The 27,785-nt window shown below is 34.0% G+C and overlaps 2 protein-coding genes across 2 annotated transcripts; one reads left to right on the top strand and one right to left on the bottom strand.

The window, feature by feature from the left end:
* Positions 1-207: 207 nt before the first annotated feature.
* LOC104101116 (ADP-ribosylation factor 1) lies at positions 208-10,946 on the top strand. The gene is made up of 9 exons (XM_009608533.4): positions 208-313; positions 463-591; positions 711-749; positions 2,359-2,421; positions 5,018-5,036; positions 6,423-6,534; positions 9,557-9,604; positions 9,943-10,073; positions 10,657-10,946. The coding sequence occupies exons 1-9, from the start codon at positions 229-231 to the stop codon at positions 10,688-10,690; spliced, it is 660 nt and encodes a 219-aa protein (XP_009606828.1). The 5' UTR covers positions 208-228; the 3' UTR covers positions 10,691-10,946.
* A 2,533-nt stretch (positions 10,947-13,479) lies between these two features.
* LOC104101118 (xylose isomerase) lies at positions 13,480-19,217 on the bottom strand. The gene is made up of 21 exons (XM_009608534.4): positions 19,083-19,217; positions 18,342-18,421; positions 17,952-18,062; positions 17,765-17,839; positions 17,558-17,687; positions 17,371-17,462; positions 17,168-17,218; positions 16,912-16,988; positions 16,775-16,829; positions 16,570-16,671; positions 15,679-15,730; positions 15,457-15,502; positions 15,322-15,377; positions 15,148-15,199; positions 14,959-15,038; positions 14,775-14,845; positions 14,625-14,665; positions 14,385-14,484; positions 14,213-14,284; positions 14,047-14,124; positions 13,480-13,562 (listed from the first exon to the last, which is right to left on the bottom strand). The coding sequence occupies exons 2-21, from the start codon at positions 18,408-18,410 to the stop codon at positions 13,527-13,529; spliced, it is 1,446 nt and encodes a 481-aa protein (XP_009606829.1). The 5' UTR covers positions 18,411-18,421; positions 19,083-19,217; the 3' UTR covers positions 13,480-13,526.
* Positions 19,218-27,785: the final 8,568 nt, after the last annotated feature.

Below are 27,785 nucleotides of genomic sequence, written 5' to 3'. Positions count from 1 at the left end.
GGAAGCAGCCATTAATGTTTTCATTAGAGTAGACTATTTCCATCACACCCTTAGGAGTGCGGCCCTTACTCGGACCTTATATGAATACGAAATATTTTGTGCATCAGACTGTCCATTAATCTATATGTTACAATCTTATATTATTAATCCTCCCATAACTTTTTATTTATTTATTTATTTATTTTTTTGTGTGTGTGTATGTAAAAGAACCTTAGTTTTCAAACACCGATGTCTATTCCATTCTCACTTATTTCTCCGCTACTTAACCCCAAAACTAAACAAATCCCCAAGCAGACCCTTGAGCTTTCTCCTGGTAATTCACTTTCAATCACAAATCTGAATTTTCCCCTTTTCGCCTTTACTGTATCTCAATATTCTTGTCTAAATATTCACTACATTTTAAATTTTGCTAATTGTGTTTTCTTTGCAAGATCTGATCTTTAATTGATTTTGTACACACAGAAGCAAGCAAAGCAAAAGGGGGGCAAATGGGATTAGTGTTTTCGCGATTGTTTTCATCGTTATTTGGGAATAAGGAAGCTCGGATCTTAGTTCTTGGACTCGACAATGCTGGCAAAACTACCATTCTCTGTATGATTTATTAGTTTTTTCTTTATACCCTTTTGCTCCTTTTGTGATTTGGATTCTGTTTTTTTTTTTTTAAAAAAATTGATTAATATGATGTTTAATTGTTTTGGGGTAATATGCAGATCGGCTTCAGATGGGTGAAGTAGTTTCCACTATTCCAAGTTAGTATTCTTTCTTATTTCATAATCTTTTCTTTCATATTTTAGTTAGAAGAATTAACTTAAATATCCGCCCATCCAACAGCTTAAACCCAAAATAGCATACGGCTACTCAGTGTATAATATATGTATAATCCATGTATAATGTGTGTAATCATGTAATAAATCTATGTATACCAGCTACAAAAAGTAAACAGTGAATCCGGCCGGCTATTTGTGTAAAGATCCCTTTTAGTTAAGTGAATGGTTACTTATGTCACTCTTCCTCTAAATTTGTTTGTTCCCTTTGTGTTTTGATCAATCTTACCAAAATTTTCAAACTAAACCAAGTATAAATTAATCCTACTTGAAAAGAAATAATATATTCTAGCACTTGGGCGTGGTCTAGTGGTCAATAAAGTGAGAGGAGATCCATGATGTCTCAGTTCAAATCTTAGTGGAGGCAAAAAATACTTAGCTTTGGTGGGCAAAGTTGTCCGGTACATGTGCAGATGGAGGTAGCAAGACCAACTTGGTGGAATAGTCGAGGTGCATAGGTATTTGGTGGTATAGTCGAGGTGTCGGCAAGCTCGCCCGACTACCACCTTTAATAAAAAAATTTCATAAAAAAATATGATATTCAAATCTATACAAGAGTTTGAATAAGTTGCCATTTTTCTTATACCAATGACCTAAGATTTCATTTTTAAGAATATTAGTTAAAAAGACCACTTATTTTAAGTCTTGAAAGAGAAACGGACGACCATTTTGGAGGAAGAGGAATTATTACTAATGCCAAGTCAAATTTAGGCCTTTTTCTAGTGAATATGAAATTATGGTGGCCACAATTTTGTGATCTTTTTTCTTTTTTTTTTGTGATGAGGTAGAATCGTATTTACAGAAATTTATGTGCCATATACGGGTTGGAAATGTTCACCCCTAGTATCATTAGTAAACGTTATCCCTTTGTCACTTAAACTAATGAAGTGATGTGAGCGGATGGCTTATCGCTTCGTGGGTGAAGCTATGCACTTTATGGAAGTGTGACTGCTAAAAGAATGGTGCAGAAAGTAATCACGAGAAGCAGTCACTTCTTTTAATAGCAACTTCAAAAACTTGGACAAATATCAACATTATTGCATGTTGAGTACTGAAATTAGTTATTTTAATTGCAATTTGATCAGTATAGTACTAAATTCATATATGCTTTTTTGAGTAAGGTAACAGGACTAAATTCATATATGCTTTTTTGAGTAAGGTAACAGGACTAAATTCATATATGCTTTTAATATTGTTTTTAATGTCATGTATTGTGCCCTTCACTTCAAATTCTCGCTTTTCACTTCAAGTCCCATGGACCATGTTCCTTTTTTGTGCTTTTTGCTTTTAAAATCATTGCTACCGCCTAACACACACTAGTAAGGAGAACATCAAGATTTAGATTGGAAGCAAACCCATACATCCATTGAATTTGAACCTCAACCTCCACATTAATCATTGAGCTATCACTTCATTGCATTTACTCACACATTTTAAGTGAAGAGAGGATTTTTTTTTCTTTTTGTATCTCTCTCTTTTGTTTTGTAATGGATGGTTTTATTGATTTATGTTTTTTTCTATTTTCACGATGCAGCAATTGGATTTAATGTTGAGACGGTGCAGTATAACAATATAAAGTTTCAAGTTTGGGATCTAGGTATGATGATTGATTTATTTGAGCTTTGCAGCCAACTTGTCTTAGCTTCATTTTTGGATGCCATTTCGTGATCTAAAGGAAAATTTTCTTGAGTGAAGTTCAAACTAATTGTTCTCTATGTTCTGAGTTTTTGTGGTCAATGTTATGGTAATTGAATGGTTTAGCTTTTAAGAAACTTTTGGTCAAATTTTTGCTGAACCTTAACTAGATTTTGTTAGAAAAGAAATGCTTCTCTTCGGCCCAGTTTTCTGATTGAGCTCAATCTCAGCTTTAATCTCATATGTCACTTATGTTCTAGCTAGTTTTCTGAAGTTAGTTCAATCTTTTTCAGCTTTTCGCTTAAGGCAGTAATTTCGTGCTCGTTGATGCTTTTATGTGGCTAAATATGTTCAATGGGTATGGTCATGGGCCTTGAGAATCAAATTTAAGTAATCATGTCATGGAAGTCGTAAAAAAAATTTCATTTATCTCTAATTAAGTCACGTATAAGCTTTGTGGTTACTGGTCGCATTTTTTATCATAAAGCTTAGTAATTAAGGTGCATGTCTTGACAAAGGAGGGATAACCTAGTGGGAGAGATCTTCGCCTCCAACCATAAGGTTGGGTGTTGAGTCACTAGTGGAGCAAAGTGGGGAAGAACGACCACTGATGGCTTCCGAGGTAGGGTGTTTTTTTGTTGGAGGGGGGGGGGGGTTGAGTTCACCATATTCCATAGAAAGTGCATGTCTTATTCAACTGAAACTCAAGCCTTTCTGAATTAAAGAAACCAGGAAAACAAAAGGAGAAATGAAAGAAAAATTGTTCAATTTAGCAAAAGATCAACTGTAATATAATATCATGAAACTTTAAACTGCAAACTAGCATATTTCCATGTGAGAAAGTCAATTAACAAAGATAAATAGATTTAGAGGCTCCTTCTCAAAAAAAAAGAAAGTCGATTAGAGGCTATACAACCTATTAAGCGACATACTTCTCTTTTGGTACAATGAAGAATGTGTAAAAAGGAATTGGAGAGCTTGTCCAGCTTCATAGCTGTGGCATTATATGTTATGCAGTTTCCTTGCACATTAGTGCCTCTTCTACCTTAAAAATAAATCTGTTATTTTTTTTTGTTTAAGGGGCAACAACACGATTATGACATCTAACATTGTGTAAGAAAGCAATAAACATCTCGTGTCGCCCCCTTATGTGCGGGCTAAACTCATTTCTTGGGCCAAGCATGTGGAGATTCTCTTTTGTACTGGGTGGCGGTGGACTCGAACCCAGGACCGTTGCCTGTTAGAGAAAACACACGTTTAATTACTTCATTATCTCTTTAATAGAAGTGAACTATGAGAAGGAGTGTTTTTAATTTTATATTTGATATCTCTGTCAGTCTCGAAATGTTCACTTTTTGCGTTGGGTTTTAGGCAGGATATAAGATCCCAAGATATAGTGGAATGAGGTTTCTCTGTCATTGTCTTTTTACACTAAAAATTGTGTTGGACAAAAAGGGAGTGTAAAAACAAGTTGGAATGAAAACTTAATACTCAAGATTCTAAGAACACTTTGCATAAAACTATCTATGTGGCTAACCTGACCTCTGGAAAAAGATTCTCAGTCTTGGATTTATCTCAAGACGCAATTCTCAGCATGTGATATCACCGCTTGCTGCTTAAAAGCATGTGCAGTTTCATGCGGTGGTTGAATATTCCATGTCTTTATATCATCAATTATTAGCTCGTTTTACTGCAAGAGTTTCTGATGATGGTCATTGAACAAGTTCACTATTCAACTAGTTTAATTTAAGAAGTACCTGATTCCTTTAGCTACATTCTCAAGTGGTTTACACTTTTCTCATCAAGTGTGTGGTTTACGCTTTTCTCATCAAGTGTGTTTTTTTTATATCGCACTCAAGTGTGTGGCCCACTAGTCGATGAAGTGGATTGATAACCATGAGGTTTCAGGTTCAAATCCCAATGGAGGCAAAAATATTAGGTGATTTCTTCCCATATTTCCAAGCTTTGGTGGACAGAGTTACCCGGTACCTATGATGATGGGAGGTAGCAGGTACCACGTGGAACTATCGAGATGCGCCCAAGTTGGCCTGGACACTGCAGTTATAAAAAATAGTTTCTTTTTCTATTTCATCGTAAGTTTCGACTAAGAGTAACATATAGAAAGGTTAGAAAGTGATAGAAAGCCTTTGTTGAGGTTGGATGAGCTTTAGGCAGGGAAAGTGAAGGAAAATGTGATGGAAAATAAAAACTAAAATTTTGTTTCTGCTCAAAGGCAAGCAGCGAAAGTGGGATGTTAGACCTCATTTAGAGAATGCTAAAGTAAACCTTGGCATCATAATAAAAAATGAAGTGTAATAATGCAAGTTTCTCTGATTGTTCATACCAAAGACCATGGTTTAGGACTCATTCTCATTTCCTCTCATCTTGTTTCCTTTCTTCTTTAAAATTATTGCTTTACTCGTTTCGATGTTTTTTGATAGATTTTCTTTGTTGATTTCTTGTGCATATCATCTTTTTTATTTGTTTTCATCTCTATCTAGAATCAAGAATATTGCTTTCTTCTAATAATGTTTTTTTTCTTTTTTATGATAATCCAGGGGGTCAGACTAGTATCAGGTAACATCTAATTGGCTCCAAAACTTTATACTAAAAAGAAATATATATATCTTTTATTCGTTATATCTATCTTAAAATCTACTAATGTGCATGGTGGATGTTAACTTCATTGATTAATGTACTCGTCTTGCCCATCAGTCTATCCTTCATCTCTTTTGTATTTGAGGTGATTAATGCAGTCTGCTGCTGATCTCTTTTACAAATAATCATCATACTGCGTGCATCTAGTTAATCTCTACAGTGCTTTACTTGATGGCCAATGTCATAAGTGGTTCACTTCTTTACCTTCCAAGTTTCCATGCTCTGATGAGATTCGATGGATTATAATATATAAAAACTGGATATAGGAGTGATTGCAAAATTAGAGTGAAGGGAATTATTTCTTTCTTTCCATGGAATCTAGGATTTGGCTCATCACTGAAGATATCAAATAACAAGTTAAATTGGGATTATGAGGCTGAAAATTGAAGTTCTATGTATTCAAGACTTGATTTGTTCTATATAGATGCAGTATATTTCCTGATCTGCATTAAAATTATACAGTGGTTTGGCCTTTACACATACTAGGAGAAGCTTCAGTAGAGTTCTTTATGCAATAATTTTTACCTTGAAGATCCTGTCTCAGTGCCTTGACTGTATCGATTGAGGAAAAAAGATTTTTTTGTTTTGAGAACCACAAAATATCTTGTCTCTGCTTGTTAGTTTAGACAGGAAACCAGGGAAAGAGATCTCTTTGGTCCATCTATGGGCTTTTCTTTGGCAAATCAGATAACAACTGAATACAATCATCTGAAGGTTTCTATATATTTGGGTTGTACTACTGATATTCATGAATCTTGAGAGGGCAAAGCTAGCTTATGCTTTTATCCCTACCTTTTGCACAAATCTCTACTACTTTTCATTGACATACTGCTGGAAATTTATAGACGCTTGTCCATCTAAACAGGAACAATATGTGTCAGAATCCCAGGTTGTAGGCTATAAGCTAGGATATTAAATTGGATAATCACGTTTGGCATACTTTTTATGTTACCTTGACATGTCTTCAGGCGTGAGTAAAAGCCAAGTCCAACCTGCCTTTTCTTCTGTGAGATTTGTTGGAGGGGGAGGGGGAGAGGGAGGGGAGGTAACTTAAATGATTTAGTGCCTCAAAAACGGATCTATTTAAATGGCTTTTAGACATACAAGGTCCATATGTGCAGTAGGTTCTCGTAAATCGCTCTTTGTTGCATGTTTAAGCCTCATAATGTTTATCTAGTCTTCTTTTGATCCTATGTACCTACTATGTCTGTTCTTTTGATTGCCATCGTAATGTATATCTCATCTCCCATTTCGTGATTTTGTCAAATTTTGAAAGGTCCTTTCATGGGTTCTTTTGCTGCTTAGGCCATACTGGAGATGCTATTTTCCTAATACGCAAGCTATAATCTACGTTGTTGACTCAAGTGACACTGATAGGCTCGTGGTTGCTAAAGAGGAGTTCCATGCCATATTGGAGGTACCTTTTCCTCGCTGCTCTTATGTATATTTTGCTTGGTGAATTTATTAGGTTCTATTGTGACCATTTGATGCTAAGTATGCCATATCTTTTTATGTTGGTATTCTAATAACAGCTAAACAAACTTGATTTACCAGAACACCAGCTAGTATTGTAAAAGAGCTACATCTGTCCTTTTCAATGTTTTCCTGTTAAGTGAAGGAATTCTGAAACACACAATAATACCCCAAGAACTGACTTTAAGATATTTAAAACTTGTAAAACTTAAAAAGCAGAAAGTTAAGCCGAAGAATAAGCTAAAACAGTAAAATGTACGAAATACATAGTCTCATCCCCGCAATAAACAGAAGCAATCGAAGAAACGCTATGCTTCCTTTTGTACTTTTTTTCAAACAATGTTTTGTAATGAATCAAAGATCTAGTAGATAATTCCCAAACACAAAGCTGCATTGAGCATGAAATGCAAAAAGAGAGATTTGCCGATAATATCATAACCATGGATCGAAAATAATACTATTAGATTTGTTTGAATGTAAAGAATTTATTTGAATATTCAAAGCTTCTCAAAAGCTTCCTGACGTTGCGTTTCTCATAAATTGAATAGCACTTATAAAAGTTGAATACGTTGAGAAGTTGAAAAGATGGAACCTGAAGATGTTTAGAAACGTCGGACTTGTGTTGTTAAAAGCGAGAAGCGCAACAAAGCGATCCACCACCTTTAAGCAGGAAGGGATAAGTGAAGCGCACACTTCATTGAAGTAAAGCGCAATTTTAAAAGAATACCAAAATGAACCTTGTAATAAAATAACTAAATAAAAAAGAACTCAACAAAAATAATACTCCCTCCGTTTCAATTTATGTGAACCCATTGACTCGGCACGGAGTTTAAGAAAAGAGAGAAGATTTTTAAACTTGTGTTGTAAAATGAGGTACATATATTTTGTGTGGCTATAAAGTATTGCATAAAGGTAAATTGTTTCCAAATAGGGAAAGTGGTCATTCTTTTTGGCACGGACTAAAAAGGAAATAGGTTCACATAAATTGAAACGGAGGGAGTATATATAAGAAAATTTTCACTTTAATGGGATAGGGACATACATTTTTTATTCTTTTTGTAAATATCTTTTACAGCACATGCTTAACTGGATCAATTAAATTTATCACCTTCTCAAAAAGAGTGATTTCTTGAAATACATTAGCTTTTTGGTAGAGAAAACGTATTTGCAAAATGTTTTATTGTTAGATATGTGGTTGGAGGAGTAAACCTTAAAGGAGGCCTCCCACTTAGTTACTCAATTGCCAAAAACAGAGGAGGAGATGGTGTCAGGCTTATTCTGGAGAGATGCACAAGTGAACTTTTCTTCTTTCAGAAAACCAATTCAGGAACATCTAAGAAAATTTCTAGTGTTATTTAGGAGGCAGTGATAGCATATTATGGGGAGGTCCAGGTGCAAGTCTCTTTTCTCTGAATAATATCAGAGGTGAGAAACCATTGTTCAAGTGTATGTTGAAGACGAAGTTCCTAAAAAGTAGCTTTATAATGGTGTTATATGTGCAAAACTAAGAGAGAGTACATAGGTATTTGCTTCTTCATTGCAAATTCACATAGGACTTATGGAGTTTGGTGTTATTTGGTTGTCGACATATTTTAGTTACTCCCCAGAAATGGAGGAAACCCTAGTGATATAGAAATTGAGTATGATAGGGAAATATAGGAGGGGAACTCGACATGAACTTTTTGGATGATATGGGGGAAAAGAAATAGAAAGGTGTCTAATGCAGTTGGAAAACCTCCGTGGGGGATCAAATATTCCTCGTGCTTTCAGTTATACTCCCAGTATAAAAAGAACATCTCTTCCTCTTTAGATAGTTTGGATGTATAATTTTTTGGAAGAGCAATGCTAAATACTTGCCATTTCTGAGCATTATCTTGGTGCGTGTAAATGAATTTCTTCGAATTTATCAAAAGAAACTGGGTTAGTATTGAGTAAAGCTCCGCTCCGGGAAGTCTCAGCGTTAGAGGGCTTTTTTAGGTTCTCAAATCAGTTCTTCCGGAACTTGGTATTTGATCGAGCTTGCAAAATCTGATCGGGCGCTAAAGAGGTCTTCTGCTACTTTTTCTCTCAATAGGACTTCTTCTAAAAGTTGATTGGCAGTAGATTCTTTTCTGCGGTGCAAGTTGATTGACAATAATTTCTTTGAGTGCTCTTTCAAAGACAGGGGACGAGGTGGACCTAAAATCTCATATAAATTTTGCAATCTCTCTGAATCCATGTAGACTTAGCAAAAATAGGACACAATGGAAGAAAACGATCTATATAGGTGACACCAATAATTTAGGAATTTGTTTTATTCATGTTAGTACGTTTACTTCAGGTCCATGCTTTCTAGGAGTTTAGCCTTGTTAGAGATTTTAGATTTATATTCCATTAGAAAATATAGAGAATTTCTAGTACTTTTTATTTTTATTTTATAAAATATTGGCCTGAAATGAGTTTAAATGGAGAAACATGGTAACTGATTATATAACCGACGCCAACTTGTTTGAGACTGAATGATGAAAGTTCAAATATCTTAGAATGTTTTTTTAGTTATCGTAAGTCTGCGACCTGAAAGTGGCATGTGTCCTCCAATTCAAAAGCTTCGCGGAGGAACTTTGCAAAGGACTTGAAAGCGGAAAGGTTGCTCCAATACGTGCTTTTGCTTTAACTTTTTCATTCTGTAAATTTTGCACAGTAAATAAGCCATTTTGTAGCGAGTGGGGAATAATCTCTATCAGCGGCAGAATTGCATTTTTGAGGGTATCAGAGGTGCAACTTTTAGGAAGAGCTACAAAAAATTATAGAAACACAGATCTATACTTCCAGGAAGCCATCTGAGCCATCAAACATTTTTTTTTCTTTTGCATCTTCTAATTTCTAGTTGAGCTTTTTGATTCCAACCATTTATTGACTTGTGAGGGCATTTACGATGTGTGTTACTTGTGAGTATGACCATTGATGATGTGTATTTCCTTTTCCAGGAGGAAGAGTTAAAAGGTGCTGTTGTCCTCGTATATGCTAACAAGCAGGTTTGTGTCCTCGCTTCTCTTTTTCCACTTAGTTGAGGAAGAAGCTTTGATTCATTTGATCCTGGAGTAAATGCAGTGTTATTTTCATTACAAAGCTGTAGGTTTGCGTTAGTATTTAGTATCAAATAGAGCGCATTTGAAAATAGGGGATTCATATAACTGGCTCCAACTAGTTTGGGGTTGAAGTACAGTTATCGTTGTTCTTTCTTTGCCCCCCTCTTGCATTCTCTCTCTCTCTCTCTTACGCACACAGACACCAGCTAACATCCTGACTGATATTTAGCGGCTTGGTCAGATTATGTATCCATTCGCTATTCAGAGTCTTTTATTATTGACAGGATCTTCCTGGTGCACTTGATGATGCTGCAGTGACTGAGGCCTTAGAGTTGCACAAGATTAAAAATAGGCAGTGGGCTATTTTTAAGACTTCTGCCATCAAAGGAGAGGGTCTTTTTGAGGGTTTGGACTGGTGAGTGCATATTCCTAATTCAATCTTGTTGATGCTGTTATGGTAGTTATAATAGCACGAATGTAACCAATATTAATCGGAACACTGGTTTGTTTGTACCAACAACATACCCACTATTATCCCACACCGTGGGGTCTAGGGAGGGTAGTGTGTACGCAGACCTTACCCCCTACCTTGTTCGTACCACTGGCAGTTTTTATTTGTTATGTCCAGTCCACGTTATAGTGCACGTGGTTTATTTGCTCTCACCATTTGTAGGTAGGCTTTACGAGAAATTTAGTATCCAGCATTTCCATTTGTCATCAGCTGCCTTCTTTAAAAGAGAAGATTAATTGATAAGCTAAGATCGGCAAACAAAGTGATATATGTCAAACTTGCAGTGGACGACAGGATCCAAGCCTACGCAAAACGTTTTTCTGGATCACCTTCTCTTCTTTGGCTTTGCAGTTGTACATATCGGATTTATAGTTCCTTGTGAAATGTCTTCATGAGTTGAAAACACGAACACAAACACTCATATTCATGCACACACAATATACCTACTATCCTCATGCCTACTTACTCGATTCTTCTAAAATTGTAGGTTGAGTAATACACTCAAATCCGGAGGTAGCTAAATTTTGGTGAAGATGCAGATAAATTTGAAGACATACAAACGCGAACTTGGTATAATGTGAAGAGATATCGGCCTCCGATAATTTTCTAATTGTCATAGTTTCTGAAGTGAACTGCTCTGATATAGTGTTAATACTTATCACAGATAATGAGAATATGATGTTTTATTTTGCCTCTCTTCATAGATTACAGCTATTCAGTTTCTCTTGAAAAGAGATGTATTTGTTGCAAAGAGATATCAGATTGTTTTGCTTTTAACTCTCTTTTCGTTTTTGTTTCCTGTTTTCGTACGTTTGTCTTGATTTCAACATTATTCTTGTGGTATTATACAGCAACAACAATCACGTTTCTATCCTAGTTTGTTGCAATTGGCTGTGTTTGTCGTATACACTTGCAAGTTCCAGAGAATAAGGGTTTTAAGATAAATAAAAGTGATATAGACTATGCACTGTGAGTTTAGTTTGCATAAGAAAGAGTGAGATCGAACGGAAAACGTAAACAATTTAGATATTTATGCTCGTTATTCTTGGAGAATGGTATGATTGAAATGGGTAGTGTTCTAAAGAATGGTTAATGTTATAGAGGAGTAAATAATAGTCTCTAAAGTCTAATATATTCACAAGATGAGTTACATGAAAATGCGGGTGTTAACACAAATATGCAATCATAGAAGATTGGATAACATAAAAACAAATCAAATTGGAGAATGTGTAATGCAATTATAATTGTATGCTTCCGTTTTCAGTGGCGACCCCAAAGAGTCGCCACAAAAGATAATATTTGTATGCCTATTTTATGTCGCCATTTTCATTGGCGCCTTTTGATAGTCGCCACTAAAGTAATACTTGTGTGTCGCTATTTTCACTGGTGACCCGAAAAGTCGCCACAACAGATTGTATCTTTCCGTCGCCACAACATTTTCAAATAAAAATCAAAAGTGAGATCACATAGAAACTCTAGGCAGTGTGAAATTAGAAGCTTCACACTTGCTTGATTTTTTTATTCGTTAAGTCCTATACGTCAATGAATTAACATGACATATATAGCTGAGCAGAAAGAAGCTTTACACCAATGCTTTTGCCTAAAACTACAAATAAGGTTTTGACTTTCTCCACTTAAAGTAGCATTGTATGTTTCTATTTTCGTGGCGAACTAAAAAGTAGCCACCAAAAGTCCTATTGCCCTTTTAGCCACCAAACGATCTATTGTACGTCGCCATTTTCAGTGGCGACCCAAATTAGCGCCACTAAAAGGTACTGCTGACCGTCGCTTTTTCAGTGGCGATCCAAATTAACGCCACCAAAAGTAGTTTAGTATGTCGCCTTTATCAGATGCGGCCTTAGAAAGTCGCCACCGAAAGAAGTTTTGTATGTTGCCTTTATATGTGGCGACTCAGAAAGTCGCCACCAAAGGTAGTGTTGGATGTAATTGATTCGTAATACTAGTTATAGTAATACATGGAACTTTTATAATTTATGTCTAAATTTGGTTTAAGTTATATGAGTTATGCACTCGATATTTCAAATTTGAGTCAGAGATCAGAATATGAAGCAATAATAATGAATGCCCTGCCGAGTGGGGTGGGGTTTGATCTTTTACTGCTCCTATTAACCATAGACTAACTTAGATTTGCGTTGTATAAGACTCATTAAAGGAGAAACGCTCCTTACCAAGAGTTTCTATATTCCCAGAGCTTGACGATACACACTTTAGATGGGCGTGTCGTGGGATTGGGTAGGTTCCTTAGTAATCCCCTAAATAAATAAAAAAGAACAGTTCATTGTACAAGGTATCCCGCGTTCATGTAGGGTCAGGGGAAAGGCCATACCCCAAGGATGTTATGCAGACAGTCTACCTTAATGCAAGTATTAGTAGATGTTTCCACAGCTCTAACCCGTGACATCGATTGCTCCAAAGATCCTCTTTTACTAATCCCCTATATAATATAGTCACCTAATATTGCATGATTAGTGAACCATTTTTCACAAAAAAAGTCAAGTCTTAATAATGATAGCTCTTCACAAAAAAGTGTCATTAAATCCAATCCTATGACTTATTACTGTTTAACATAGAGAAAACAAGCCTTTTCATTACCCTAAATAGTGGAGTATTACATATTATCAACAATGAGTCTAATCAACATACATACAGCTTCCTAGGAGGGAAGTATAACTTAAGATTAAGACTCTTTCACAGGTAACTAATATGTGACCACAAAACAATATTTCAGTATTTTATTTGCAGTTAGTAATTTGACCATTTATATTTACAAACATTATACTTTAGTAATTGAACTTAAAAAAGAGCAGTCCAATGCACTAAGCTCCCATTATAAATAAGGTCCGAAAAAAAGTCGGACCACAAGGGTCTATCATATGCAGCTTTACCCTATATTTCTACAAGAGGAGGTTTTCACGACTCGAACCTATAACCTTCTTCACGTATAATATTAAAACAGTAGTTCCGGTAAAAATTGTATTTCCACCCTCAAATCTTCAACTTACAAACCTTTTTTTTTTCCAACTGAAATTTATGTCCAAATACAACTGCAGTTGGAATAGAATTTTTTCAGGTGCAACTCAAATATTATCCGAACGCGCGGACTAGCACAGACAAAAAAAACATAATGAAAGTATAACAAGGTAAATATTCAACTTTCTGCATAATCAGTTCCATAAAATTAACTGAAAAACCACAGTTAGTAATTACACTGTGAAAAAGTAAAAACTCAAGCTACTAAATATCCAAGGTGCTACACTTGGCCATTCCTTTTTATTTCTCATTTTTTCCATTCTACTCTGATTATTTACTACCATGCTAAATATTAAACTCTGCTTTCTACAATGCTGACTGAAAAATCATCTCCGCAAGTTCCTGCAACATTTTAAATAAAATCAAACTGACAAACTCAAGCTAGTAATTGCATTCTATTGTGAAAAATATACTCGAAAGTTAGCCTAAAAGAGAAATAGTCAATCATTCGAAACATGGCGAATATCAACTCATGAATAACAATACGTAGACGTTCGGATAACATTAGGTTGAAGTTTAAAAAGAAAAAGCATGTAATGTTAAAATTTCAAAAGCATATTTGAAAGTTGTTGTGTTTGGATATTAATTTCACTTGAAAAAGCGTTGACGTTCTGCGAGTGAAAAAGCATTATTTTACTTGAAATACTACTCAAATAAGTTGTTCAAGATTTCGCCAGAATTTCAAATACTGAATTTCAGTATTTGCAGATAATTATGACCAAAACATCATCAACATTGTAAGCATTACCATTGTCTTCAAAATGTCAATATAAAATCAACGATATAGCCACAAAGTATGATTTCCATATGCTAAAAATGGTCTTACCTGCTTTCCAGAAGGAACTTTAGGTTCTCCCCATTCTAACGCCTTCTTCTCGAGCAGTTCAAAGTCAGCCTTCCCAGCCTGTGTTGGATAACACGTTGCTCGCAAGCGTTAGAGAATGAAATACGGGAAACAAATAGAAAATAAAAAAGTGAGAGTAAAACAATACCTCAATTGCAGCACCAAGCTCTGTGTCAAAACTCTGATATCTCTTTTTAACAAGCTCACTCAAGGAGCCATCCTGTTAGTAAACAAAAAGAAAAGCTTAGATACATTATTGCATGATTGTTTTGATATATTAGTTGATTGACCTATTGAAGTAGTTGAGAAAGGAATATCACCTCAATTAGCTTGGCAGCATTTCTTAGGCCACGGGCCAAAGTGTCCATACCGGCAATGTGAGCAATAAATAGGTCTTCAACATCAGTGCTCTCCCTCCGCCTATTAGGACGAATAGAAAACATCATCTCCAATAAAAACTCTATAATTTTCTGATATGACGGATAACACCGGATATATTGTCCTTGGAAATAATAAAATCCAAACCGTAAAACAAAAAGTAATAGTAGTAGGAAACTAACAGTTTTGCATCAAAGTTGAATCCTCCTGGTGCCAATCCTCCCTGTTCAAAACAAAAAGATGAGCAGTTAAACAATAAGAAATACGAATTTTCAACTGATTTAAACTTTTAAGTTTTCTAGTAGTTAAAAAAAAAATGTATAAGCACTGACATTTTTAATAACGGTTTGCATCACTAGTGTTGCTTCAGCGACATCCATCAAAAATTGATCTGTGTCCCAACCTGCATCAGGGGGAAGCTTTTATAACTCGAAGTCTCGCGGTATTTACAGCAACCACAAGGGAATACATTAACATGTTTAATAAAAGCATTCTCATATATTCATGTAAACATACCGACTTGGGGATCGCCAGTATTTGCGTCAATGTTACCAAGCAAACCATTAATTCTTGCTGTTTCAAGCTCATGATGACAACTGCAAAACAGTAACGACATACTTAAAAAGATCAAATCCAACCAGACCAGCAGCTTTTTTATAAGACTGAAATGAAAATGGGAGCTATTAAAAGATTAAAAGCACAAACCTATGACCAGCCAAAGTGGCATGGTTGCACTCTATGTTTAATTTGAACTCTCCTGCAGAAAATGCAAAACAAAAACATAAGAATTTCCCTCTTAAAATGCACATAATAACAAAGCTCCTCGGCTACTTCTTTGGAGAATGCACTTATGAAGGAAATAGCAAATGAATTAAGTACCTATAAGTCCATATTTGCGTAAGAAATTAGCAGATGTTGCAGCATCCCAGTCATACCTAGAGTGATATAATAAGTAATTTAGGCAAAAGTTTAGGAGATCGTATTCCAAAGATGCATCATGTAAAGTAAACATACTGGTGTTTTGTTGGCTCCTGAGGCTTTGGTTCAATTAGTAATGTTCCTGGAATCAAATTGAAAAACAAAAGTGAGGGTAATTTACAAACTAATAAGAATGATGGGCTACAACCTACAAGATGTCAAATCAGTTAGTTTCATACTTTTATCTAAACTGTTGTTTTAAACTCCACCGTAGAAAAGTAAAATCAACAATATTAGAAGAGGACAAGTTGGAAATACCATTGAAGCCAATCTTCTTTTTGTAAGCAACAGCAGTTTCCATGAATCTTGCCTGTTGGGACGTAGAAACCACATCATGTCAGTACAGTAAGCAATCTTTTACAAAACGAAGAAACTCAATAATAGTAGACACACACTGTTGAATTGGCCCAAACACCCCCAAAGCACACAAAGAATGAAAGGATCTTAGCTGCTCAGACTAGACTCGTGTACCGGTGTCCGATACGGGTGCAGATCTCAAAATTGGATCCTTTATGATCTCAATTTTAAGATTCGGGAGTACGTATACAGATACAGATAGGGGTGCATACAGATAGGGGTGCAGAGATTCAGCTAAAAATAATTCAAATATCTAAAAAATAGAGTTACAAAAATATGTCTACATTATGAGACATTACGAAGAAAACTTACAAGATATTCTGAGAAGGAGAAAATATTGATCCAAGAGGAGAATCCCAGAAGGAGATAAAAGGAAAAGGACAGACATAGAAATTTCTTTATACAAGGTATTCCATTTTCTTCAATTTCACCCTAGCTTTCTTTTGATTTCATTGTATTTGTCCCGAATTTCTTTGCTGATTTTGGTCAAAGTAAGCAAAATCGGTTGATCTGTATGGATCCTACACCCACACCCAAACCCACATCGTGTCGACATGGGTGCGGCACCGAAAGTGAAAATTTCAAGCAACTTAGGATAGGATTATGGCAGAGGATGGGTTCTTAAGAAAACTCTGAGTGAGTTGCTTACAAATGTCCTCATTACATCTTGGTGTAGGTTAAGACTAGTTGTTCTTCCTCATTAACTTGTTTACAAGAAAAAGACATGTTTAAAGTGAAATTAATGCATCTGAATTTTGCTAGTAACTTTTATGAAGCAAGTAGCAATCTCACCATATGGTCAAGCTCTCTTTCCATATCTGTGTTTAGGAGGCTCTGGTAACCTTCTCGACCACCCCAAAAGACATAATTTTCTCCCCCGAGATAATGTGTAACCTGAAAATAAACAATAAGCAAAAATACCGTGTCAAGCAATTCCTATTTCAATATAAACATCTCACAATAAAAATCACATAAAGAGGAAAGTGGAAGTTCGAACCTCCAGAGCTTTCTTGACCTGAGCAGCAGCATATGCATATACACCTAATTCAGGGCTGTAATTCAACATTTCCCGAGTGTGAGCACTCTTTTTATAAAGAAGCTGAATCAAAGGCAATTCTACACTAAAATGCATACCTAGTAGCAGCACCATGCATGTACCGAGGTTGGAGGAACAACTGAGCGGTACCCCACAAAAGATGAATTTTATTTCCCTGTAAATCCACATCGAGAGAATCGTTCAAAGATATGTCAACCTATCATGCTAAGTTGCTAACACAGAAAATCATAATTGAATCTCACAGAAACATGATGAGATGAACTTGTAGAACTGGTATAAGATTCAAAAAAGCATCGCAAAACAGTTTCTGTTAGGTGAAAAACACAGTATTACCTGAAGCTCTTTGGCAAGAGCCACCACTTCATCCAAGTTTGCATTTGTTTCCTATAACACAAACCATGTATTTTGAGTTAATGTCGGATTAAGACGATTAAGAGACAAACTAATGCTTATAAAAGAGACAAATTAATGCTTATAAAAGACGAGAGAAAATGGTAGATCCATTTAGCATTTAGAAGCAATCTCCTAGGATTTACCTCAAGGGTTTTGCCCTCGGGAGCAATGTCCCGATCATGGAAACACCATCTATCTACTCCAAGTTTCTCCAGGAACTCAAAGTTTGCTCTCACTGTAATAAGTAATAACATGAGAAATACGTTTCTGTTCAAAAGTTACTTAGAGTTGCTTCTAAAGTGGAACAAAAGTAGTAATCTATGAACTCACATCTTCTCTTGGCCATAGCCAGGGAATTGGTACCATCTTCCCACGGCCACAACTTTGTAGGAGCACCAAATGGATCAGCTCCTGTGCCACGGAACGTATGCCAGAACGCAACGCTAAATCGCATCCAATCCTGTATTTAACAGAGAAATTGTAGGTATAGATAAAATTGATTTCATGATGAATCCAAAAGGCAAGTGATACACTAACCTTCATCTTTTTGCCAAGAATCTCCTCCTCGGCATTGTACCATTTAAAGGAAAGCGGATTCTTACTAGATGGCCCCTAACATTAGCAATTAAAATTCAGTTAAATAACATCTTGAATCCACTAAAACTTCACTACTTAAATTACTGTTACTAATGAGAAACAAGTGAATCCGGTGTATTGCAATTACCTCATACTTAATTTTTGGAATTCCAGGGAAGAACTCCCCTTCCCATTCACCCGAATCACCTCCACAATCACTACCAATATCAGCAGGACAAGTTGGTGGAGCAGCAGCGGTCTGCATTTGGGATAACACCAATGTACATAACAACAACAACAACAAACCCAGTGTATTCCCGGCTTCCCGCAAATGGGGTCTAGGGAGGGTGGGATGTACGCAGCCTTACCCCTACCCTGGAAAGGCAAAGAGGCCGTTTCCGATAGACTATAACACCAATGTAGATAATGAAAAATATATAGAAAGAGTTGAATATTCATAAAATATTCTTTCATAATTTACACACATGAAAATCATACTAAAGAAATATCCAAGGCGCGCGAACAGAGGTTCACATACCACTATATTTGAGACAACATTTAAACAAAGAAGGAGCAACAAACATTTTCCAAGATTCCTTTCTATCATCTTTGTCAAACCTGCAATGCACAAGAAAATAAACCAACCCCATTAGTCACTAAACATTAGCCAATAGTCGACTGATATCTACAATTCAAAGAGTTCACAACTCCCATTAAATCCAATTCTCAGCAATTTCAACAAAATTCAACCTTAATCTCAACAAAAATACTCCAAAAATCAGAACTTTACATGCATTACCAATCAAAAATTACAAAAAGAAATAGAAAAAGAAAAAAAAAATCCAATTCTCAGCATTTTTTCAACCTTAATCTAATAAAAAATACTCCGAAAATCAGAAGTTTGCACCCATACACAATTAAAAAAATACAGAAAAAGAAAGGAAAAAGAAAAAAGAAAAAGCTCCAATGTTTCAGCAATTTCAAGAAAATTCAAACATTAATCTAAACAAATACACTCCAAAAATCAGAACTTTACACTCATACCCAATAAAAAATATAAAAAGAAAAACAAACTCAAAATTTCCAGCAATTTCAAGAAACTTCTAACATTAATCTAAACAAGAATAATCCAAAAATCACAACTTTGCACCCATAACCAATCAAAAATCACAAAAATATGATGAGAAAAGGAAAAAAATTCATTTTTTAAAGGAATTTGGAGAAAATTCAAATTTTAATCTGCATAAACACAAATGATAACAGAGAGAAAAAAGCTTACAAATAAAGATTTAGAGATGAGTTTAAGGTTTCTTGAGTCGACACAGAGCAAAACTCTAGCTTCACACGATTCTATGCAAGCAACAGTGTCTATATATAGTAAAACAAGCTGCACTGGATATTTAAGTAATTTTATATTGAAAAGGAAACAAAAACTATTACGGATTACCCATAGTATTTGATTTGTTTAATTTGGACTAGAATTGCAATAATTAATGTTTTTGATTTAGATAAGGTATCTAAAGATATACTTTAACACGTATTTATGACGTGTTTCCAACTCTTGCCCCCAAATCCTAATAATCCTTTGCAAAATAGTTTTCGTTTCAATTTCGTGTGATATATTTTTTGTCTCAATTTATGTGGCAAAAACTTGAATTTCAGAGAGTTTATTTTAAATTTATATATTAAAAAATTGCATAAAAATATAATAAATTATTTATAATACCTAAAAAGCATATAAAAAATCTTGATCAAAAAACAAATTCGCTTAACTCTTGTAGCCTCAACTCCGTCACATAAATTGAGACAAAGATTTTTTTTTTTTTTTGTGTGGTTGTGAAAACCATTTCGTACTTTCATTATATTTTTAATGACATGATTTATTGAGATTCACTGTCAATCATTAAATTGAAATGGCCTATAAACTCTTGTTGATCACTTACTTAAAATGATAATTTTAATACATTATATGCATTTAATTTATATAGTACTTAATTTTTTATTTTTTAAAAATTTGTGCTAATTAAAAACCGTCACATAAAATGAGACAATTAGGAAGTATTTGTTGCTCCATTAGGGGTATATCCGTCAAGAAATATTGCGTTTCTTGCGTCACTTGAACTTCCCCTTTGATGATTAGATATTTCTGTTATTTGTTTACCTTTTTCATCCAATATTTAGGATAAATTGCATGGTCACCCCTCTTGTTTCATTTAATAGGTAGTTTTTATTTTTATGGTTTAACTTTTATACACAGCTAGCTTTAGTGTACGTGCGTTGTACGTGAACTTTGCGTGTATCAATAAAATAATATATAAATATAAAATAATATGAATTATTGTGTAATACTGATGTCAGTATATAAATATAAAATAATACGACTATATTAGTATTTAGATATTTTCTCAAACGTAAATCATCTTTTAAACCAAAGTATTAATCAACATAATCTTTTATCCTAAAAAAATAAATTGGATGGTGAAAAGAATAAGACTTAAGCGAAAAATAATTCTTCCAAAATCCTACAAAAGCATCAAAAACAAAAGTAACAACAAACTAAACCAAGAAAAAATTGTCAAATGTTACAATAATATTCTATAAAATAAAAAAATAAAAAAGATTAAGGGACTCACATGCTAAGGCGTAACTCATATCACGTTTGGTAGGAACAAAATAAATAATAAGTTACCTCGATATACTCGATATACTTTGTTGTGTTAGTTTTAAAAGATCCAAAAGCTTCTAATGTAACGATCCGACCGGACGTTTTACTTTTTAGAACCTCGATCCCCTAAATAAGACTCTCCGTATGTGCTTTAACTGTTTTATGACTTGCGGGGATGGTCAATTTGGGATTTGAAAGGGTTCGGGTTGAAATCGGAACACTTGGTTCCTAAAGGTTGGAAAAAAGGACCAAATTTGACTTTGATCAACGTTTTGAGTAAACAACCTCGGAATCGGGATTTAATGGTTCCAATAGGTTTGTATGATAATTTTGGACTTGGGCGTACACTCAGATCAGGTTTTGGATGACCCAGGAGTATTTCAGCGCCTAATATTGATAGTTGGCACCTTGAAGGTTTTTAAAATTCTTTAAATTTAGTTTGGAGTAGGTTTTAGTGTTATCGAGGTCCGTTTGGGATTCCGAGACTGGAATAGCTCTGTATGGTAATTTGGGACTTGCACGCAAAAATTGGTGTCATTCCGAGTAGTTTAAGTATGTTTCGGCACATTCAGAGTAAGTTGGAAGAACTTGAAGTTCATAAGTTGATTCGATGTGGTTTAGGGTATGATTCTTAGCTTTGATGTTGTTTTATGCGTTCTGAGGGTTCGGGCGAGTTCGTTTTATGATTTCAAACTTGTTGGTATGTTTGGACGGGGCCTCGGGAGCCTCGAGTGTTAATCGGACGAGGCGCGGAACTCATTTTGGACTTGGAAGAGCAGCTGAAGCACCAGGTTTCTGGTATAATCGCACCAGCGGAGGGCTAGCCGCAGGTGCGCGCTCGCAGAAGCGACCCAGCCACCGCAGAAGCGACCCAGCAAAGGCTGCCCAGAAACCGCAAAAGCGGGGAGGAGGACTACACCTGCGGAAGCGCATGTGCGAAGAAGACGATCGCAGAAGTGGTGGAGGCGCAGATGCGACGACCTCACCGCAGAAGCGAGGAAACCAGCTGAGGGGGAGGACCACATCTGCGAGGCCCTTTCCGCAGATGCGGCCAAGGAGCCACAGGTGCAGAAATCACTGAAGGTAGAACCTTCATTTAAGTCGGGGTTTGAACATTTTGCGGTCATTTATTTCACTCTTGGGCGATTTTGGAGTTGGTTAGAGAGGGGTTTTCACTAACTATTCGAGGTAAGTAATGTCTATCTAATGTGAGTTAAATACATAGTTTATAGGTAGATTTTAACATGTAAATTGTGGAAAAAAAAATCTGGGTTTAGTTGAAAAATCTAGGTTTTGATAAAAATGGGATTTAACCACGAAAATGGTTAGGGAATTGAGTGAAAATTATGTATTTGAGTTCGTGAGGTTATGGGTAACAACTTTCTTCGAAAATTTTCGGAATTCAGGCACGTGGGCCTGAGGGATGAATTTTAGGAATCCTTCAAATTGGGGTTGGGTAATCACTCTAATAGTTTGAATATGAACTTTTGAACATGTATTGATTAATTTATATAACGTTTGGCTAGTTTTGGATTTTTCGGCACCGAGTTGGGACTTTAGAGCAGAATTTTGACCGGAAATTGAGCCTTGAGACGAGGTAAGTCTCTTGTCTAACCTTATAAGAGGAAATTTACCCCATAGGTGATTTAAATTATTGTTTGCCTCCAATTGTGCGGTCTACATACGTACGAGGTGACGAGAGTCCGTGTGTAACTACTACTTATGATGTGTCCGGGTAGTTTAGGACCAAAATCATGAATTATTTGAATGTCGCACCTTATTTGTTAATTAAAGTGCCTACAATATATTAAACTTGTTAGAGGAATTGTGAAAGATTGTTAAGGGAATTTGTACTACATTGTGTGCTAGTCTTTAATAACGTTAAGTCAAATACTTACAAAGTATCCTCTCTTCCTGTGGAGCGGGCCGAAAGTCTCGGAAGTAGATAGATGCATCTATGGTTCATGCCGCTCGACCCTCGACAGTATACACATTATTTTGGATCAGGGCGTACGACCTCGGCACAATCGTGAGTGTTAACACTCAGAGTTTAATTATATATTTGATATCGTTTCATGGCTTGAAAGGTTAAAAGTATACATGATGGAATTAACTTGGGACTTACCATGTGTGAAAGAAATTCTTTACTCCCTACTTGTTATTTAGTTATTATCTTGATTACATAACCCATGCTATTTAGAACTTCTGTACTTTTATTGGTAGTACATAGTAAGTGTCGATGTCGACCCCTCGTCACTACTTCTTCGAGGTTAGATCTGATACTTACTACGTACGTGTTGTTTATGTACTCACGCTACACTTCTGCACTGACCGTCCAGGATCTGAGGCAGGTGCATCTGGTGGTCCTACCGACGTGCGTCCCAGATATCCCGAGGCCTAGTGGTGAGCTGCTTCCCGAGCCGTTCTACAGCCCCTAGAGTCTCTCTTTTGTATTTAAATTGTGTCTACTTTATTTCGGATAATAGTTAGAATTTTGTATATTCTACTAGTTTCTCATACACTTGTGACACTAGATCTTGGCACACACTCTAGTAGACCTTATGGTTTTGGGGTATTTACATATTTATGCTTGCATTCAGATGTTTTCATTTTAATCATTTGACTCTCACTTCTCAAATTTCTAAACAAATGGGATTTAATTACTTGAAAATTATTTAAAAGAAGGAATCACGTAGTAAATTCATCGTAGGATTTTCTAGCAACGACGTTAGGCGCCATCACAACCTATAGGAGAAATTGGGTCGTGACATCTAAGATATAGAATCGGCAACCTAAAACTTGGAGAAAGCAAACACAAATGTTAGACAATACCAAGTTAAGAACATAAAAGAAGATGGTAAATAAAAGCAAAAGCACTAATAAGCAATAAAAGAGTTTGAATCACAATCAACGATTAAGACTTAATGAAAATATCAAGCTTGTCATATGGCAAACTAAAAAGAACATAAAAGAGAATTCAAAGCAAGACTCTTTTCAAGTTAAAGCAGCAATCAACAATGAAAGACAAACAAGGTAAAGACACAAAAAATCACTCTTAAAACAATAATAAAATCTTTAATCGAGAGAGACTAAATCCTGGTGTCATTGAAAATTGGTAACGTTTATATCGCCATTTAATAGGGATATTCCTGCTTATTCTTTTAATTTTTTTCCTTTTAAATCCAATAATTTAATGTTACTTTTAATTTTGTCAAATACAATGAGTATTCTACTTTTGTGTCATATATAACTTATGTTTACCTATTTTTAGTAGCTTTAAAGTAGTACTAATCTATGGAAAAAATGTAGTACAAATATGAGTACTTAATTTCTAAGTTTTGAATGATAAAAGAAATTATAGTTTACTACAACTTTAATATTAATGTGCTTGAAATAAGGAAACCTATATAAAATAAAATTTTATTGCTTTTAGAATCCTAAATATAAAGATTCTCTACATAATTCAACTATGGAAAATTTTAATAATCAGATTTATAGTTGATTTCAATGTCCAAGATATTAAAAAAATAATTAAATGATCATTTTTACATATTAAGAAAATATTTAAATTACTATTTTATCCAATATGAACTCTATTTTTAAATGGTAAAAAAGGCGAATAATATTTCACTAATGACCTTCGTACTTTTAATATAGTATAGATAGCTTTAGTGTACGTGCGTTGCACGTGAACTTTGCGTGTATCAATAAAATAATGTATAAATATAAATAATATGAATTATTGTATAATACTGATGTCAGTATATAAATATAAATAATATGACTACGTTAGTATTTAGATATTTTCTCAAACGTAAATCATCTTTTAACCCAAAATATTAACCAACATAATCTTTTATCCTAAAAAAATGAATTGAATGGTGAAAAGAATAAGACTTAAGCGAAAAATAATTCTTCCAAAATCCTATAAAAGCATAAAAAACAAAGTAACAACAAACTAAACCAAGAAAAAATTGTCAAATTTTATAATAATATTCTATAAAATAAAAAAATAAAAAAGATTAAGGGACTCACATGCTAAGGCGTAACTCATATCACGTTTGGTAGGAACAAAATAAATAATAAGTTACCTCGATATACTCGATATACTTTGTTGTGTTAGTTTTAAAAGATCCAAAAGCTTCTAAGATAGGCAACCTAAAACTTGGAGAAAGAAAACACAAAGGTTAGACAATGCCAAGTTAAGAACATAAAAGAAAATGGTGAATAAAAGCAAAAGCACTAATAAGCAATAAAAGAGTTTGAATCACAATCAACAATTAAGACTTAATGAAAATATCAAACTTGTCATATGGCAAACTAAAAAGAACATAAAAGAGAATTCAAAGCTAGACTCTTTTCAAGTTAAAGCAACAATCAACAATGAAAGACAAACAAGGTAAAGACACAAAAAATCACTCTTAAAACAATAATGAAATCTTTAATCGAGAGAGACTAAACCCTGGTGTCATTAAAAATTAGAAACGTTTATAACACCCTTTAATAGGGATATTCCTGCTTATTCTTTTATTTTTTTCCTTTTGAACCTAATAATTCGATGTTACTTTTAATTTTGCCAAATTCAATGAGTATTCTACTTTTGTGTCATATATAACTTATGCTTACCTATTTTTAGTAGCTTTAAAATTGTGCTAATCGACGAAAAAATGTAGACCAAATATGAGTACTTAATTTCTAAGTTTTAGATGATAAAAAAATTATAGTTTACTACAACTTTAATATTAATGTGCTTGAAATAAGAAAACCTATATAAAATAAAATTTAATTGCTTTTAAAATCCTAAATATAAAGATTCTCTACATAATTCAACTATGAAAATTTTTAATAATCAGAATTATAGTTGATTTCAATGTCCCAGATATTAGGAAAATAATTAAAATGATCATTTTTACATATTAGGAAAATATTTAAATTACTATTTTATTCAATGTGAACTCTATTTTTAAAGGATAAAAAGGCGAACGACATTTCACTAAGGGCCTTCGTACTTTTAATATAGTACTAGTCTTATGATACGCGTCTCGTGCGTGTACTTAGCTCCGGTGAGTAAATTGTTTATAAAAGTCACATAAATATTATTAGAAATTATGTTTGAGTAATAAATTGGAATGAAGAGGTTGGCGTTATTGATACTAATGGACAATGTAAAGTCTAAAATGATTAATATTAACTTAATATTGTATAACAAATAATTTAATATAAAATACATTGGGAGTTGTCATTTGGAATAAATGCAAACGTGTACCAATTGATAATGTTAAAAATATAAATATATAAGAAAAATAATAGCATGAATTAATATCAAAAAAATTAGATTGCATGTCATATCTTAGATTGCCAATTGTAAGTTACATCTTAAATTACCCATTGCATAGTCTTTTCTTGCGCTACCACTTTATCTTTTGTCATTAATTTCTATCTTGTATTACTACTAAATTGCAGAAATCAAATGTTTTATATAAGGTAAATCTTAATCGGTTTTAAAAGTCCTTATATAACTTAAATAAAAAAGATTCAATAGTATAATTTTTTAATTGATTTCAAAAGTCTTTAATATTTTAGTTGATTTTGAAAATAATAATTTAAATAACTATTTTTGTCCAATATAAAAATCTATTTTTATAGGGTTTTTATCTCCTGGACTATTTAAAACTGTATAATCTATGAAACCTCCTTCAATTTGTTGTCATTCCAACAATAAATTACATTTACGACCAGTGCCAATTAAAAGAAGTGAACAACCGAAATTTAGTTTATATAAGCCATCTCACTACTACTTGTGTAAAAAAAAGCCTTTTATAGTGCATCTTAGTTTCTCATGTGTGCGTTTGTTTATTTGTAAGCAAAAAAGGTTTTTTTTTTTGGTTGGTCTGAATATGAATATGCGTTATCAAGAATTGTGGTTATTACTTATGGTAATGAAAGATCGCAAAGAATATTAAAATTAACTTTCTAAATAATAGTATACATGTTTTTAACAATAAAACAATTTTTATATGGCAACGCGAAGAAGCATTAGACGGCAAATTTGTAGAAACGATAACCTTTTAACATAAGTTGAACACTATGCATATCTAACGTGCCAAACCTAGAATGCTTTTTCGGAAGAAATTTATTCATTACGAGATTCTCTTTGAAATACTTTATATTGTTATGCACGATTAAAACAATGAGAAGATTTACATAAGTAAAATTTTGATGTTAAATTCCGAAATTTTAGGAGAGATTTAATAACTGAAATTTATCTGACCATAAAGTCTTAAATAATAGAAACATACTTAATTAAATATTTCTAAATATTAGGAAAATAATTAAATAATTATTTTAAAATATTAGGAAATAATCAAATGACTATTTTGTCTAGTGTGAACATTATTTTAAAAGGGTAAATAAGGCGAACGACATTTCGCTAAGGGCATTCGTGCTTTTAATATAGTATATAGAATAGATAGATATAGATAGTGTAAAAATTTGTTACATTATGAAGTTACTGAAAAATCAAATACTAGTTATTGTCCGTGATTAGTGAGTTAGCACATATTAAATTAGTAATTAATCTGCTAAATTGATTAAATTATATTGACAGAGTAAACAAATTTATTCCTAAGATGATGGTCTAGATTCTTTTAATGGTCAATCATTCGAAATAGAGCATAAGGGTCAAACTGTCTAGTTTTGGTATTATTTGGACATTGATTCTTTATTTTTAGAAATAAATTTATATAACTAAGACTACATAAAAATATTATATGTCTCAATATAAGAGATGCACAAAAATTTGGAAAAAATTAATTTATATAATTAATCAGGATTTAAGAGGCATGAAACATAATAATCAAAGACAAATTGTTCGACTCGCTAATGGTAAGAGATTAATTCCTTGTCACATAAAGATTTCCTTCAAATTTATGGCCATGTGTCTCGTTTTGATTTATTATTTTGCCATGTCAAGGCGATTATATGTTATGTGTCTTTTTTTTTTTCTAGCTGATCATTGTTAGTGTAGTACTTAATCATAGGCACAATTTTTACTAACATAAGGTGTTCAATAAGTCACTTTCCTATATAAGATGTGTATATGAAATTGTTTTGACAAGTTTTAGGGGCCGATGATGTATGTGACCTTATATATTTTTAATAACTGTAATGTCCGAATCAGTTTGAACACATCACACAGTGACAGAGCTATCTTATGTTAACGATACAGAATTTTAACATGGATTTCCCTGATTTTCTTTGTGCTTATATTTCGAAGCCCCTAGTAAAATTTCAGGCGCTTTGCCACAGCACAACATA

The sequence above is a fragment of the Nicotiana tomentosiformis genome, chromosome 11 (genome assembly GCF_000390325.3).
Source record: "Nicotiana tomentosiformis chromosome 11, ASM39032v3, whole genome shotgun sequence".
Lineage (NCBI taxonomy): Eukaryota > Viridiplantae > Streptophyta > Magnoliopsida > Solanales > Solanaceae > Nicotiana > Nicotiana tomentosiformis.
The sequence above is the reverse complement of the archived record's forward strand: the minus strand, read 5'-3'. Positions and strand labels throughout refer to the sequence as shown.